We start from the raw sequence: 15035 nt of genomic DNA on the forward strand, positions 1-15035 counted from the left end.
TAGAACATTTTTATTCCCCAGGAAGAAATCCCATACCCATTAGCAGTTATTCCTCATTTTCCTCTCCCCCCATCCCCCCGCAATCACTAATCTACTTTCTGTCTGTATGAATTTGCCTGTTCTGGACATTTCAAATAGATGGACTCATACAATATGTGGCATTCTATATCACTCCCATTTTACATATGAAGAAACCAAGACTCCAATAGGTTAAGTAACTTGCCCCAAGTCCCACGGTTAATAAAAGGCTGAACTAGAAGAGGAACTCAGGTCTGATTCAAGTGCTTGTGCTTGCTTTTGACTACTTTTTATTTTCCACTTGTTACACCAAAAAACAATGGTGGTTAAAACTTTTGACTACTATATGCTGCTTCCATACAGGAAGAAAATTGAGAGAAAGTGAAAGTTTTAGATATAATTGGGGAAATGGGGTTTTGTTCATCTAAGGTAATAAAAGTAATAAATAAGAATCACAATTATAGCACCATCTCTGCTAAGCTTCTGTTGAAATGCTGAGGCAGCTCTTCTAAACAGACCATGGCAAATTACTAGAAAGCACACCCATCCCAGTCTCTGGCTGTTTTACCCCACAACCAACTTCCCTCCACCCCTCAGCCCTAGTTGAAGATGGCAACTATAAGAAACCAGGCTGTAAAGAATATCCTCTTTCCCAACTTTCCATCCCTTGCCCAGATGTCACTCTGCCACTTAAAGTGTATTATCCATACAAATTTCTGTCTAACAAGTCCAAGAAAAATGTGCACTAGGGCTTTTCTGAAATAAATAAGTACATTAGTGTTTTTCTTCTCCCTTTTAATTCTGGCAACCAAAAGAGGGTGAAGGATGTTGGAGAAACGAAGTTGTTACCAAACCAATGGCAAAGAGCTATAAAAACCTAAGAACTGTAACTCACACAAAACGCCTATAATCTACCTTTAGCTTTTTGCAGTTTTTCTACTTTATATGTTGCATATGCATATGGCTGAGATTAGATTATCCCTTTCTAGAGGGCCAGGTTCAGATCTTCCTAGTCCTTTTCCTCCCTCATCCAACATAAACAAACAGGTGCACTGTAATGATAATTATAATTTTTTTTCTTTCTTAGGAGAAAAGTATAGAAGGGGAAGACTGATCTCCACTAACCCAAGGCCAAGACCAATGTTTTTATTTGACTCTTTAACCCTATTACCAGGTGCTCAAATGTTTATTGACTAGTAATAGCTAATACTTACACAGCACCTTACCAGGCACTGTTCTAAACACATATATTAACTCCCAACAACCCTAGAGGCAACTACTATTATTATAATCCTCATTTCCAGATGAGAAAACTGTGGCACAGCGCCATTGTGATCTGCCCATGGTCACTCAGTTAGTAAGGAGCGGAACCAGGAAGAAAGGAATGTAGCACAGATTAAAGCATTCCAACTAAATACATTTGAGTCATTCCAATTTCTTAAAATTGAGAGGTTTATGATACACTGCAACAGCTTGGAACTCTGATAGATCATAAAACAAGAAAAATACTTCTCCCTCTGCTACTTTGTAATACTCCACTCTGCCTGTCTTCAGAAGTGCTCAAAGCCTTTATCTCATTACTTCTGAACCCTCTGACAGAGGAAAATCAACAGATAGAGGGGCTGTCATTCCCTATAGTTAAGTGAAAAGAAGGCCAATGCTTTGGGAAGAAAAGGAGGACCTGAATCAAGGCAATTTCACTTATAATTCAGTTTTCCCTGTACAGGTCGAGCTACTCTCATTTTAGATTCCACCCACTTTTTAACTTCTAAAACATCATGTACCTTATATACTCACTACACTGCCCTCAGTGAATTCAAAACTGTGAAAATTAAGAAGGAAGCATTATTTGGGGGGGTCCTTCCCATCTCTTTTGTGGTTAAAAGTGAAATAATAAAAATTTACAGTTAATCCATGATCTTCAATTGCTCAAATACCATACTACATCCAACCTAGAAGATACTTCCATTCTGAAACGATGATTAAAACCTTCAAAAGAGGGCTTCCCTGGTGGTGCAGTGGTTGAGAATCTGCCTGCCAATGCAGGGGACACAGGTTCGAGCCCTGGACTGGGAACATCCCACATGCCGCGGAGCAACTAGGCCCGTGAGCCACAGCTACTGAGCCTGCGCGTCTGGAGCCTGTGCCTCGCAACAAGAGAGGCCGCGATAGTGAGAGGCCCGCGCACCACGATGAAGAGCGGCCCCCGCACCACGATGAAGAGCGGCCCCCGCTTGCCGCAACTAGAGAAAGCCCTCGCACAGAAACGAAGACCAAACACAGCCATAAATAAATAAATAAATAAATAAATAAATAAATAAAAAACCTTCAAAAGAGGTTTTAAGAATTGAGGTTAAGAATTGAGTGTTCCTTCGCTTAACATTTCAAGTTCCTATTAATCAGAAACCAACATTCACAGAAGAAAGTTGAGACAGTCTCTGAATGAACTTCACCTTGTAAAGATAGTCTGTAAAGGGAGAGAACAAGAGCTAGTTGTCTTTTAAGGAATGGTTTCTACTTTCTAACACAATCACCCAAACAGCTGGGAAAATGGCATCCCCAAAATATACATAGTAAGTGCCACCTCACTAATTTCTCCTGATGTTCCTTTTCACCTCCAAAAATAAAACTCTCCACACTAAAGGAATGGAAGCATTTTATGGAACAAAATCAAATGGCTCCCAGTCCTGTCATCTGTACCCTCCCCTGGTTTTTATTTCAGATGGACAGACTCCAGAGGGTGAAGAGAGTTAAATACGAAAAGATTAGTTCATGATGCAGTCAACTAGAAAAGCCAATGAGGCAAAATACAAAGGTGCATTTGTATTTCTTAAGTTGGCTTTTAAAGAATAAAAAGAAGAGCCAGCCAAGGTGCCTTGAAAACCTCCATCTCTCTGAGGTGAATCTACTCTCTGATTTTTTATCAGTAGTAATTCTAAAATAGTTGTTATAAAATTACAGCAATAGAGGGTTTTTTAAGATAAGCTATAAGAAAAACTTGTGAGCAGGGAAAGCCGCTGGAAAGCATTGCTGAGGGAGAGGGTGAAAGTACACATTCTGGGGCTCATCCCTGAAAACATCTGCCCTTCTCACCAATTGTTTTTGATAGCCTCACAGAAATTAGTCCCCTTTATGGGTCCATTTTAAGCATAACAAATCTCTGGGCAGAAGATGGCAAAACCACAACTTCAGAAAAGCTAGTCATCCCCCCTCATCCCACTTATTCCATGAGGTAAAATAAAAGCTTTTTTATTTACATCCAGGCCAACTAAGTGGAATATCATCAATCAGAATCTTATTTTTATCACCATTTCTGGAGTCTCAGACAAATTTAGGATATTAAACATGCAACTTTGGAAATATAGGGCCCAACACACAAACTCTGAAGAGTTTAAGAATTCACTGCATTCTACGCCTCATGTTCAAATTTGCTGTCAGCATCTAAATTAGTGTTTCTGAAAGTGTGCTTGCTGGCCCACTTGCATCAGAATCCCTAGCCATGGCTTGCGTTTAGATTCTTAGGACCCACCCACTAGACATAATCAATCTGTAGGATAGAGCCTGAGATATTTTCAACATTAATCTTAATACACACTTTAGTTAGAGAATCACTCAATGAAACCCACTGACTGCTATACTGTCCCAAGGTATCTCTGTCTGCATGGGATGCCAGTCCCTTCTTCCATCCAACCTGTTATTTCCTAATTAGACCAAGTAGTTATCAAACCCTCCAGTTCCCCATCAACAGCAGTTTAAGAGGAAGTAAGAAATTAGGAAAGGTCAAAGACGCTGCACGATTTTAAATGCTTTAGGGCCTCTAACACATCCCAGAGGGAATCAAGTTTCAGGACCAAAAAACGATCCTTTCCCTGTCTAACTTCTTCACCCTAAACGCAATCCGCATCTCTGGCAATTCCCTGGCACCCATGAGACATCCTTTCCTTTAGCGACCCCAGCCCCATTCTCCAGTACATTCCTTTCACAGAGTTGCCACATGATTGATGTAAGCGTATTTCACATACATAATCAAACACACAGACGCGCGCGCGCGCACACACACACACACACACACACACACAACGGACACACACAAAATCCACTACAGTCCCCTGGCCTCCTAGGGCTCCCTGCCTACCGCCCGTCCTCCATCCCTCCATTCCACCATCCCTAACTGGGACTCTGACCACAACTGCTCATCCCCGAACTCAGAGCAACTTTCCTCACTCCGAGGCTTAACCTCCTCCCTGTCAAACTGGGGCCCTCCGCGCTCCCGCCCGTGCACAGCCCGGCCCCCTGGATCCTGCTCCTGGAACTCCTGCCTTCGGGCGCCCCTTGCCCCCTGGTCCCCGCGGCCGAGTCCCTGGAGCCCCTCCCCTCCCCCACCCCGAGAGATGCCGTCCCACGGCATCTCGGATCCCGCCAGCTCAGGCCCGGTAGCCCCGCCACGCGGCCCTTCTTCCACTTTCCGCCTCTTCCCGGGGTTTTGCAGGGGCAGGGGTGCGGCCCACCCTCAGTTTGCCTCTCCAGCCCTGTCTTCCTCACGGCTACCCTTCTTACCCGCCTGCAGCCCGATCTCGGCGACATCGCCGGCAGGGCCGCGCTCGGCCCCGCCGCCTTCCGTGGGGGAGGAGGGACAGCTGTGATTGTGGGAGCCTTTGATGTCGCGGAAGAACTTCTGCGTTTCGCGCAGGTTCTGCCTCAGCCGTCCCAGGTAGCGGCGGTAGCGGCCAAAGCCCCGGCACAGCTCGCGGATCATTCCGCCGCCTCCCGGGCCAGGACCCGAGACCGACTCGCTCCCCCACGGCACCCCGTCGCCCTCCATCGCCTCAGCCTGCTCTGCCTTCGCGGCTTGGTGCCCGGCCCTCTGGTCCGGCTCCCCTCCTCCCGCCCCCCAGTGCTTAGGGCAGGAGGAATCCGCCTCCTGACGCCCCCGCCTGCAGTCGGCCGGGTTCCCAACCTCCGTCACCGCCGTTGAAAACAAACCAAACCGCAGTGCGCCGCGCACGGAACCTTTATCTCCACTATCCAGAGGAGTGAGGGAACGATCACCGGAGCACCCCGTCACTGCGGGGTCTCCTGGGACTTGTAGTCTGGGCCGGGGCCGAGCTCCAAAACCTGGAGACTGTGGATGCGACCGACCGCCCTTTGGTATACATCTCCCCCGTTCTCACACAGAGCTCACACGCTCTTCCCGATTTAAAAACATGTTCCTACTCCCTACAGAAGTGTCCCTGAGGAGAGAGAGCACCTGCAGAACCCGGACTCCGGCAGAAGTAGGGGTGCCTTACTGAAATCAGAGCGAAAGATTTTAATAGCAAAGAAAAGTAAGGAAACAAGACTGAGGCTAGTACTGTCTCCATGGCTACCCTAAATGGCTCTCACTTTCCAATACAGTACATACTGGGGAAGCAGCTGAAAATACCTCGGAAATAGGGAAACCCCTCATGTTTGCATTGCATCCTCCTTTTCAGACTTTCCTTCTCCAGGTGTGGAAGGGGGGTTGTAGAAGGGTCGTTAAAGAGCTGTAAGCCGAAGTTTAGTTGGTTTCTTGAAGTAGAGAGACCAAGCTGGGTAAGGGGAAGTTGAGGTTAGTAGCCTTCCAAACCAGTTCTGATTATCTTAATTTGGCTTCTGCTAATATGGAAGACTTCTAGTGACATGTACTGTGACGGAGCCCGGGACACAATTAGGAAGAAAACAAAACTTGACAACCACTTCTTTTTCATTTCCTGCTTTCTTTCTCCTCTTCTCCAGGCACAGAGCCCTCCTGTCTTTCTTGCTATGGAAAGACCCCATCTTCTACCCAGGCCAGATGTCTTTTCCCACAGGCTGGATAGTGTAGTTCCCCAACTGAATTTAAGAGGAGACCTGAGTTGGAGTCTGAACTTCCCCAATGCCTTGCCTTGAGACCTGTGAAGTAAGGGTTTGGGCTAGTTGATCTTTATGCCCTCTAAAATTTTGTGAGTTTTGCTTCAAAAATGTTTGCTTTGGTCTTCCAACCTCTCATTCCTGGAGTGCAAGTGCTCTTAGCTAATTGATGTTGTGACAATTGGGTTAATTCCGTGCAAAATGGGAAGGTTTTACCTATCCAGGGGCTTTTAGTATTGTATAAAAAGGGGTCACTGGCTTACATGAATCTCTACTTGGTAAATGCGTGTGAAGTCTGCCCCTAAGGAGGAACTTCAAATTCCTTCTCATGTTCTCCTTCCCTTTTACTTGCTCACGTATTCTCCATTTGTCATTCTTTATCTTTGAAGACCCCTTCAAAGACCATTGCAACCCCTAAAAGGCTCAGTGAAACAAATGAAAATACAAAATGAAAAGTTTAATGCAAGATGGTTTATACTACTTTTTAGAAGTGCTGTAACAAAGCAATGTGTGATGATTTGCCACACACAGTAATTTCTAGCAAAGGAGATCAGATGAGAGAGTAGTTGAGCTGGAGTTGTCCAAAAAAGGAATTGAGAATTAACATCTTGAAGAAGGGGTGAAACATGGCTAGGTGGAAGTAATCAGGGAGAGCATTCTGTAAGGTAAAGTTCATGGAGCTCACCCTTTTAAAAACTATTCATTTGTTCTTTATTTCTAAAGTAAGTACAGTAAGTCCCCTACATACCAACGAGTTCCGTTCCAAGAGCACGTTCGTTAAGTCCAATTTGTTCGCAAGTCCAACAAAGTTAGCCTAGGTACCCAACTAACACAATTGGCTATATAGTACTGTACTGTAATAGGTTTATAGTACTTTTCACACAAATAATACATACAAAACAAACAAAAAATAAAACATTTTTAATCGTACAGTACAGTACCTTGAAAAGTACACTAGTACAGTTCAACATCTGGCATACAGGGGCTGGCATCGAGTGAACAGGCAAGAAGAATTATTGACTGGAGGAGGGAGAGGAGGTGGGAGGTGGAAGATGGTAGAGCTGAAAGATCATCAGCAATAGGAGACGGAGGGCAAGCTGCAATTTCACTCACGCCTGACATTGATGGAATGTCACATTCGCATCTTTGAAAGTTCGCAACTTGAAGGTTCGTATGTAGGGGACTTACTGTAATATAGGACTATGGTATAAAATTCAAATGGTGCAAAAGGTATGCAAAGGAAAACGAAGTCTTCCTATTACTCCCTGTCTCCCAGTCACTTAGTTCCCCTCCCAGGAGGTACCTACTGTTGCAGATATAGATATATATAAATATATTTTTTAAAACACAAATCTAGCATACTATACTTACTCCATTCTGCCCTTACAGACTCTTCCACAGCAGAACATAAAGATCTGCCTCATCCTTTTTGACTGTATATTATACTACCATATGAATTGGGATGTTTCAATTCACAGGTCCTCTGTTGATGGACCATTAGGTTTTGTGCAGTCTTCTGGTATTATGAACAATGCTGCAGTAACTAACCTTTTACATACATAATTTTTAATATGTGTATGTCTCATCTACATTTTTGATCTGCTGGGGAAAGTGATCAATTTTTTCCTGCTATTTAAAACTTTAAAGGGTGTGAATGACAGTGAACTCTTCCTAAATTACAATCACCTACAAGTAAAAATACATATTTTATTGCAATATCTAACTCTAAGGACAAATGTGGGAGAATAAGGGTTTGAATGATAACGAGAGAGGATTTAAGTTAGTATAGGAAAGTGTTTCCTGCAGGTGATGAGTGTTAAACACTTAAACGCACAGAACTACTTTTGTTCCCTCCTAGGACACCAGTAAAATGACTGTAATGGCATTTTTTTAAAAGCATAAGCCCCCAGTAATGAGAGGAGCCAGTAGCAAAAACAAAGTAGAAGCTGGAAAGCAAATGGACAAGCGTTAACTAAGTTACTAGCCTGGAAAAACCTGAATCCAAAACCCAAAGTGGGAAAAGCTGAGACCCAACCTGATGTACACTGCAGAATCCCTCAAGTCTCAGGAATTGGTAACAGTAGTTTCCCCCCTAGCTACTGTTTATAGGACAACAGGGCTGCCATGTACAGCTTGTATCATGGGCAGGCATTAAAACAAGGATTTTGAAAGCTGTTTAAGAGCAGTTAGATCTCCAAGTCACCTTCCCCTTCTTCAACTGTCCCCCTGACCCCACTCCTCCAAAAGAAGACTGAAGTATTTTTTCTCCAGAGAGGGCTGAATCAGAGGTCCCTGTATAAAATGGGAGATTAAATGAACTAATGGATACTGAATGTGAAGATTCCCAACCCTCCTCCTCCATTCAATTCCTAGATCTCTAGCTACAAGATGTTTACCCTCCAGAGAGGAAACTTGCAGTGTCTTCTTTAAGGAATCTGACCAGCCCAAGAGGAAAGGCCCAAAGACACTGACATCAGAACCAAGATTTTGGGTTTTATTAAGGTATAATTAGCATACATTACATTAGTTTCAGGTATACAACATAATGATTTGATATTTGTACATATTGCAAAATGATCACGACAGTAAGTCTAATTAACATACATCACCATCCATAGTTAAAAAAATTTATTTCTTGTGATGAGAACTTTTAAGATTTACTCTCTTGGCAACTTTCAAATGTGCAGTACAGTATTATTAACTCTAGTAGCCATGCTGTACATTACATCCCAGGACTTATTTATTTTATAACTGGAAGTTTGTACATTTTGACTCCATCCGTTTTTCCCCTGACCCTCATCTTCACCCTCACCCCAGCTTCTGGCAACCGCCAATCCAGAAGAGAAATTTTTGTCTGGCTTGTTCATTGCTGTGTCTTCAGCACCTAAAAGAGTGCCTGTCATTTAGTAAGTGTTCATTAGATATTTGTTGGATGTTCACTGTAGATATTTTTGAATATTTAGAAAAACACAAAGGAGAACATGGTTTAAAAACCACTCGTGGGGCTTCCCTGGTGGCGCAATGGTTGAGAGTCCGCCTGCCAATGCAGGGGACACGGGTTCGAGCCCTGGTCTGGGAAGATCCCACATGCCGCGGAGCAAGGAGGCACGTGAGCCACAACTACTGAGCCTGTGCGTCTGGAGCCCCTGCTCCTCAACAAGAGAGGCCGCAACGGTGAGAGGCCCGCCCACCGCGATGAAGAGTGGTCCCCGCTTGCCGCAACTAGAGAAAGCCCTCGCACGGAAACGAAGACCCAACACAGCCAAAAATAAATAAATAAATTAATTAATTAATTAAAGAAAAAAAACCACTCGTATTTCTATTCGGAAAAAAACAGTAGGTTATATTTGTATCTATTAATGTTGATCCTCTTTGAAGGAAGAGGAATAGGTGAGAAATACGTTACTCTTTCTAACTTTACTTTTCTATGGCAAGTTCCTCTAGGTTAGATGATTTCTAGAGAGATTCTGAAGACTTGATCCTCATGTTCATATAGGTGAGAATCAGGTGCTTTTTGTGGAACACCAAAAGACATTAACATTGAATTCTGTAATGTGAGTTAGGAACAAGTTTATTATGAGAAAATATGACTATTCTCTGTTATGCACCATAAAATCACAATCACAAGTCCAAGAATTAAAAAACCCACAAATTAAAGAGAAAAATACAACAAACAATTAAACAACATTTCTGAGCTTTCCATAGGTATTTCTTTACTACTGTTCAATTGTCATCGTCTAAACTTACTAACAGGCAAGTGATATCAACTCCAAAGAGGAGAGGAAATTATGGAAGATGAGAAAATATAATCCATTAACTTAATTTTATTTACGAATTGGAAAAGATCACCATTATCGAGTTGAGCAGCAGAACATACCTCTTTCCAGCTCAAAACTGATTTCCAAGGGAACTTGTTTGAGAAGCCCTATTCTAGACAATCTCGCTCCCTTCTCTGCTTATTCTGTATATTGCTGGTGTGTTGCAGAGCAGTGCCTCTCAAACTTTAATGTGCACAAGACTCATGTGGGCATCTTGTTAAAATACACATCTGATTCAGTAGGTGTGGGGTAGGGCTTGGGATTCCACATTTATGACAAGCTCTCAGGTGATGCCAATGCTGCTGGTCTGTGGACCACACTTTGGGTAGAAAAGGTGTACAGAGACAGAACAGGAATCAGCAAAGCCTGAGGATTAAGGAAATAGGATTGGAGTCAAAGAGACCTGCGTTCAAATCCTAGTTCTACCCCTTCCCATTTGTATGCCCTTGGAGACATTACTTATTATCTATAAGTCTTAGTTCCTCATCTGTAAGATGGGAATAATAGTACCTTCTTCATAGGGTTATTGTGAGCATTTAAAAAAACAATGCCGGGACTTCCCTGGTGGGCCAGTGGGTAAGACTCCACGCTTCCAATACAGGGGGCCTGGGTTCGATCCCTGGTCGGGGAACTAGATCCTGCACGCATGCCGCAACTAAGAGTCCAGACCCGGCGCAGCCTTAAATAAATAAATAAATAAATATTTAAAAAAATCAACGCCAATCATAAATCTCAAAGTATTTAGAAATAAAAAGTCTTTTTAAGAAGCAGTATCTGCCACATGATGTGTTTAATAAATGACAACTGCTTTTATCAATTGTGGTATCATTTTTACAAACCCGAGTTCCAGTCCTGACTTGCTACTGGGCAAGTCATTGGCCCCTCGGAGTCTTGGTTTTCTCATCCATCAAATGGGATAATAATTATGACCACCTCATAAGGTTATCATGAGAATTGAAACAGGGAAAAAAGTATTAAAAATGCTTAGTACAGAGGCTTGCACATAGAAAGCATTCAATAAATGATAACTGAGATGCTGATGATTGCTACAAGCTTAGGTTCTTATCCTGGCTCTGTGACTTGCTAAAAGGGAGAATTCTGTGACTGTGTTTAATCTCACTGTGTTTTGGGGAGGATGGAATGAGCCATAGGAAGAGAAAGTGCTTTGGAAATGAAATCCTGTAAAAACTTAGGAAAAAGCACGGGAGTCAGAATCTGACCAAGTTCTGGTCTGAGCTGTGATGCTACTTACTTTGTGATCCTGGGCAAATCACTTAACTTTTTGGAGCCTCAGTTACTTCATCTGTATAGTGAAGCTAATGTCTACCTCACAGGGTTGGGGAGACTAAATGACATAATGTGTAAAGCAGTTAGTAACTTTCCTGGCACATAAGAGTGCTTAATAAATGTTTTCTTTCCTTCCTGTAGTAAATATATTCAGGATTATGTATTTTTCCAAGGAAATTATGTATTTCCAAGAATGTTTTGGTTTTGTTTATGAGATTCTCTACATGTAGGTTTATTAACTTGAAGATTAAAGGTCTATAAAACAGAATTGCTAAATGTATTCTATTTAATTATACATCAAGTATCATTCCAATGCTGAATATTTCATCAGTGGCATCCCTGGCTGTTAGGATGCAGAGCATGGGAAGGAAAAACAATCAAAAGAAATTTAGTATAACCCCAAATAGAGGTAATCTTTGTTTTACTGCCAAGAGAAAGAACAAGTAGAAGAAGAAAGTAGAAGAACAAAGTTTCCAGAAATTTTTTAGAGTAACTGACCCAAAGCTTTCCAGAAGAAGTGCTGAACATTGCTTTGCTTTCATTTCTCATCAGTAAGATTGGAAGACTGGTAATGCTTTTCCAAGTCTAAATGTTTCTGATCCTTTTTCCACTATGTTGCCTGGCATTTTGGTGGAACTCGTTTTTGGTTAATTTCTTTACCTGCCCAGCATAAGACCTTGTAACACATGTTTTTATCTTTCTGGGCTGATCCTGGAAGGAGAAAGATGGATAGCTGAAAACCTATCAACACCCTTTTCTTTGTCTATGTTATCTTTTTATTTTTATTTTTTAAAATTTATTTTTTAAAGGATTTTTTAAAAATTATTTATTTATTTATTTATTTTGGGCTGCTTTGGGTCTTTGTCACTCTGCGCGGGCTTTCTCTAGTGGCGGCGAGCGGGGCTACTCTTCGCTGTGGTGTGCGGGCTTCTCAATGCGGTGGCTTCTCTTGTTGCAGAGCACAGGCTCTAAGTGCGTGGCCTTCAGTAGTTGTGGCACACAGGCTCAGTAGTTGTGGCTTGCGGGCTCTAGAGTGCAGGCTCAGTAGTGGTGGCGCACGGGCTTAGTTGCTCTGCTGCATGTGGGATCTTCCCGGACCAGGGATGGAACCCGTGGCCCCTGAATTGGCAGGCAGATTCTTAAACCACTGCGCCACCAGGGAAGTCCCTGTCTACATTATCTTGGTAGAGGTTTTCTGGAAAATTCTGAAACCTGAGTTCCAAAACATTTTCCAACTGGCTTAGTATGTATCTATCCACATGTGCCAAACACAATACCTGACACAAAGAGTATGCTCAATATATTTTAGCCAAAAGAAAATATTTCATATCATCCTCCTGTCTATCCCCTTTCTCAGGAATCAAGCTCTGCAAGGTGGAGGTTTAATGCAGGTGAGGGTTAGGATTCTGAAGCAAAGGTGGATGGAAGGCATTCTGGTCATGAGAACATTCCCCATCCCCAAACTGTAGAGGAGAGAGGGAGCGCTACCCAACAAGCTTCACATAAATCTCTAAGTGCGAAAAGGGAACCCTCTTGCACTGTTGGTGGGAATGTTAATTGATACAGCCACTATGGAGAACAGTATGGAGGTTCCTTAAAAAACTAAAAATAGAACTACCATACGACCCAGCAATCCCACTACTGGGCATATACCCTGAGAAAACCATAATTCAAAAAGAGTCATGTACCAAAATGTTCATTGCAGCTCTATTTACAATAGCCAGGACATGGAAGCAACCTAAGTGTCCATCAACAGATGAATGGATAAAGAAGATGTGGCACATATACACAATGGAATATTACTCAGCCATAAAAAGGAACGAAACTGAGTTATTTGTAGTGAGGTGGATGGACCTAGAGACTGTCATACAGAGTGAAGTAAGTCAGAAAGAGAAAAACAAATACCGTATGCTGAAACATATATATGGAATCTAAAAAAAAAAAAAAAAGGTCATGAAGAACCTAGGGGCAAGACGGGAATAAAGATGCAGACCTACTAGAGAATGGACACTTGAGGATACGGGAGGGGGAAGGGTAAGCTGGGACAAAGTGAGAGAGTGGCATGGACATATATATTACTACCAAACGTAAAATAGATAGCTAGTGGGAAGCAGCCGCATAGCACAGGGAGATCAGCTTGGTGCTTTGTGACCACCTAGAGGGGTGGGATAGGGAGGGTTGGGAAGGAGGGAGATGCAAGAGGGACGAGATACGGGGACATATGTATATGTATAACTGATTCACTTTGTTATAAAGCAGAAACTAACACACCATTGTAAAGCAATTATACTCCAAAAAAGAGGTTAAAAAAAAAAAAAATCTCTAAGTGCCTGAAAAGCAGGCCCTGAACCTAGCTGAGTGACCTTCCTGTGTGTCAGTGTTTAGGGTTCCTGTCATTTTTCTGGAGCTGATTTCAGAAGCACTGATCTAGAACTTTCTCAAAATAGGGCTTAGTGATCCATAAGCAGGTTTCCAGATGACATGCACACACATTTCCTGCACAGGGAGTATGACCTTTTTTTAAGGGTGAGGAGGAATAAAGGAAAAAAAAAATAGTATTAAATTAAAAATATCGTAAAAATAATTCATTTCAAATAAAATTTTCAATAGTCCCGTATGTTGGCTTAAAACTTATGATTATTTCTTAGCACTCCCCTCCCATCTTTATCCAGGCTTTATCCAAAATTTTATCATTTCGTTTATATCATCTTTAATTCTTACAACAACACTGGAAAGATATATATTTCTATCCCTATTTTATAGATGAGGAAATTGAGACTCAGGTTAAGTGACTTGTCTAAGTTCATCCAGCTAATAACACAGGTTCATCCAACCCCAAAGCCCTCATTCTAGCTCAACACAATTTTGCCTTCTAATGCTTTCCTTTCATATTATTTAAAGAAGGCTTTTCGTGTCTCTAAATACTCTCCATGTTTCTCTCTTTTAACAGCAGCTTGATATTCCATTACACTGCTATGCCACTGTTAAGTCATTCACTCCCTATTCTTGGGCATTTAGGTCGCTTCAGGTTTTTCACTGTTATAAACATTTTTTGGTGTGTTGTTGCCTGTTTTCTTCTTTTGAATTATTTCCCAGGATAATTCCCAGGAGGGTTTTACTGGGTGAAAGGGTACAGACATTTATATGGCTCTAGCTATATATTACTGAATTGTGCTATGTCATTGTATCTTGAAAGAGAGTATTGTCTTCTTTCACCAGCACCCTGTGAGAGGTTTAAGGCACGTCTGGAAGATTCACCAATGAAAACAGCCCTTTGTCCCTCTATCTGCTTGGATATACCCCAAGGCCATATGAGACTCCCTGAAAATGATTTATAACACAAGCATGCATGCTCCAGAATAAGATCTCACATGGGATACTGTGATTCCCCCTTCCCAGGAAAGGTTTCCTTGATTAAGTTGTCTTTTTCTCTTTGCAGTCACAAGATCAGCAGAAGGTTTTTCAAGCAACTGACATTTCCCTCTTGATTCAGACAGACTGTAGCTCTCCATTCCTGTGTCGGGAAGAGGTGTGGTAGCTATTAAAAACGAAGCATAGACTTCAACTTATGGTTTGCTATTCCGAACTAGGTGCAAAGGGTCAGGATAAATAACAACAAGGAAAGGAAGCCCCAATAGTCAGAGCTGCAAAAGGTTTTAGGAACTGTCAGGAGGAAGTAAAATTGAGGAAAAGTCATACTAGAATAACAAGCTTTGTTCCAACTGGTGGAAGGTAATTTTGAGATATATATTAATATCTCTGAATCTTAGTTATCTTACATGGCAAGAGTACCATTGGAGGGTACTGAAAGGATTAGACTGAAATTATATGACATATAATAGGCACTCAATCCCAAAGTAACAGTGCAGTAGGCATTGTGGGAAAAGTATAGACATTGAAGTCAAACAAAACTGGTTTGGCTAGCTCTTTCTAGCCAGGTGACATGGGGCAAATTTTTAATCCTCTTTGAGCCTCAGTTTCCTTTACTGTAAAATGGAGATTATGATACTTATCTACAAAGTTTGTTTTACAGACTAAGTGGGA

At 42.1% G+C, this 15035-nt stretch overlaps 1 protein-coding gene across 3 annotated transcripts in view; it reads right to left on the reverse strand.

Moving 5' to 3' along the window:
* Window positions 1-4977, reverse strand: part of DSTYK (dual serine/threonine and tyrosine protein kinase) — a 57843-nt gene extending 52866 nt beyond the window's left edge. For all 3 annotated transcript variants that reach the window (XM_068541572.1, XM_068541571.1, XM_068541573.1), the window contains exon 1: window positions 4576-4977. In XM_068541572.1, coding sequence (XP_068397673.1) covers window positions 4576-4840 — 265 coding nt within the window. In that variant the 5' untranslated portion in view covers window positions 4841-4977. The remainder of the gene's footprint in view (window positions 1-4575) is intronic.
* Window positions 4978-15035: the final 10058 nt, after the last annotated feature.

This window comes from Eschrichtius robustus, chromosome 3 (assembly GCF_028021215.1).
Source record: "Eschrichtius robustus isolate mEscRob2 chromosome 3, mEscRob2.pri, whole genome shotgun sequence".
NCBI lineage: Eukaryota > Metazoa > Chordata > Mammalia > Artiodactyla > Eschrichtiidae > Eschrichtius > Eschrichtius robustus.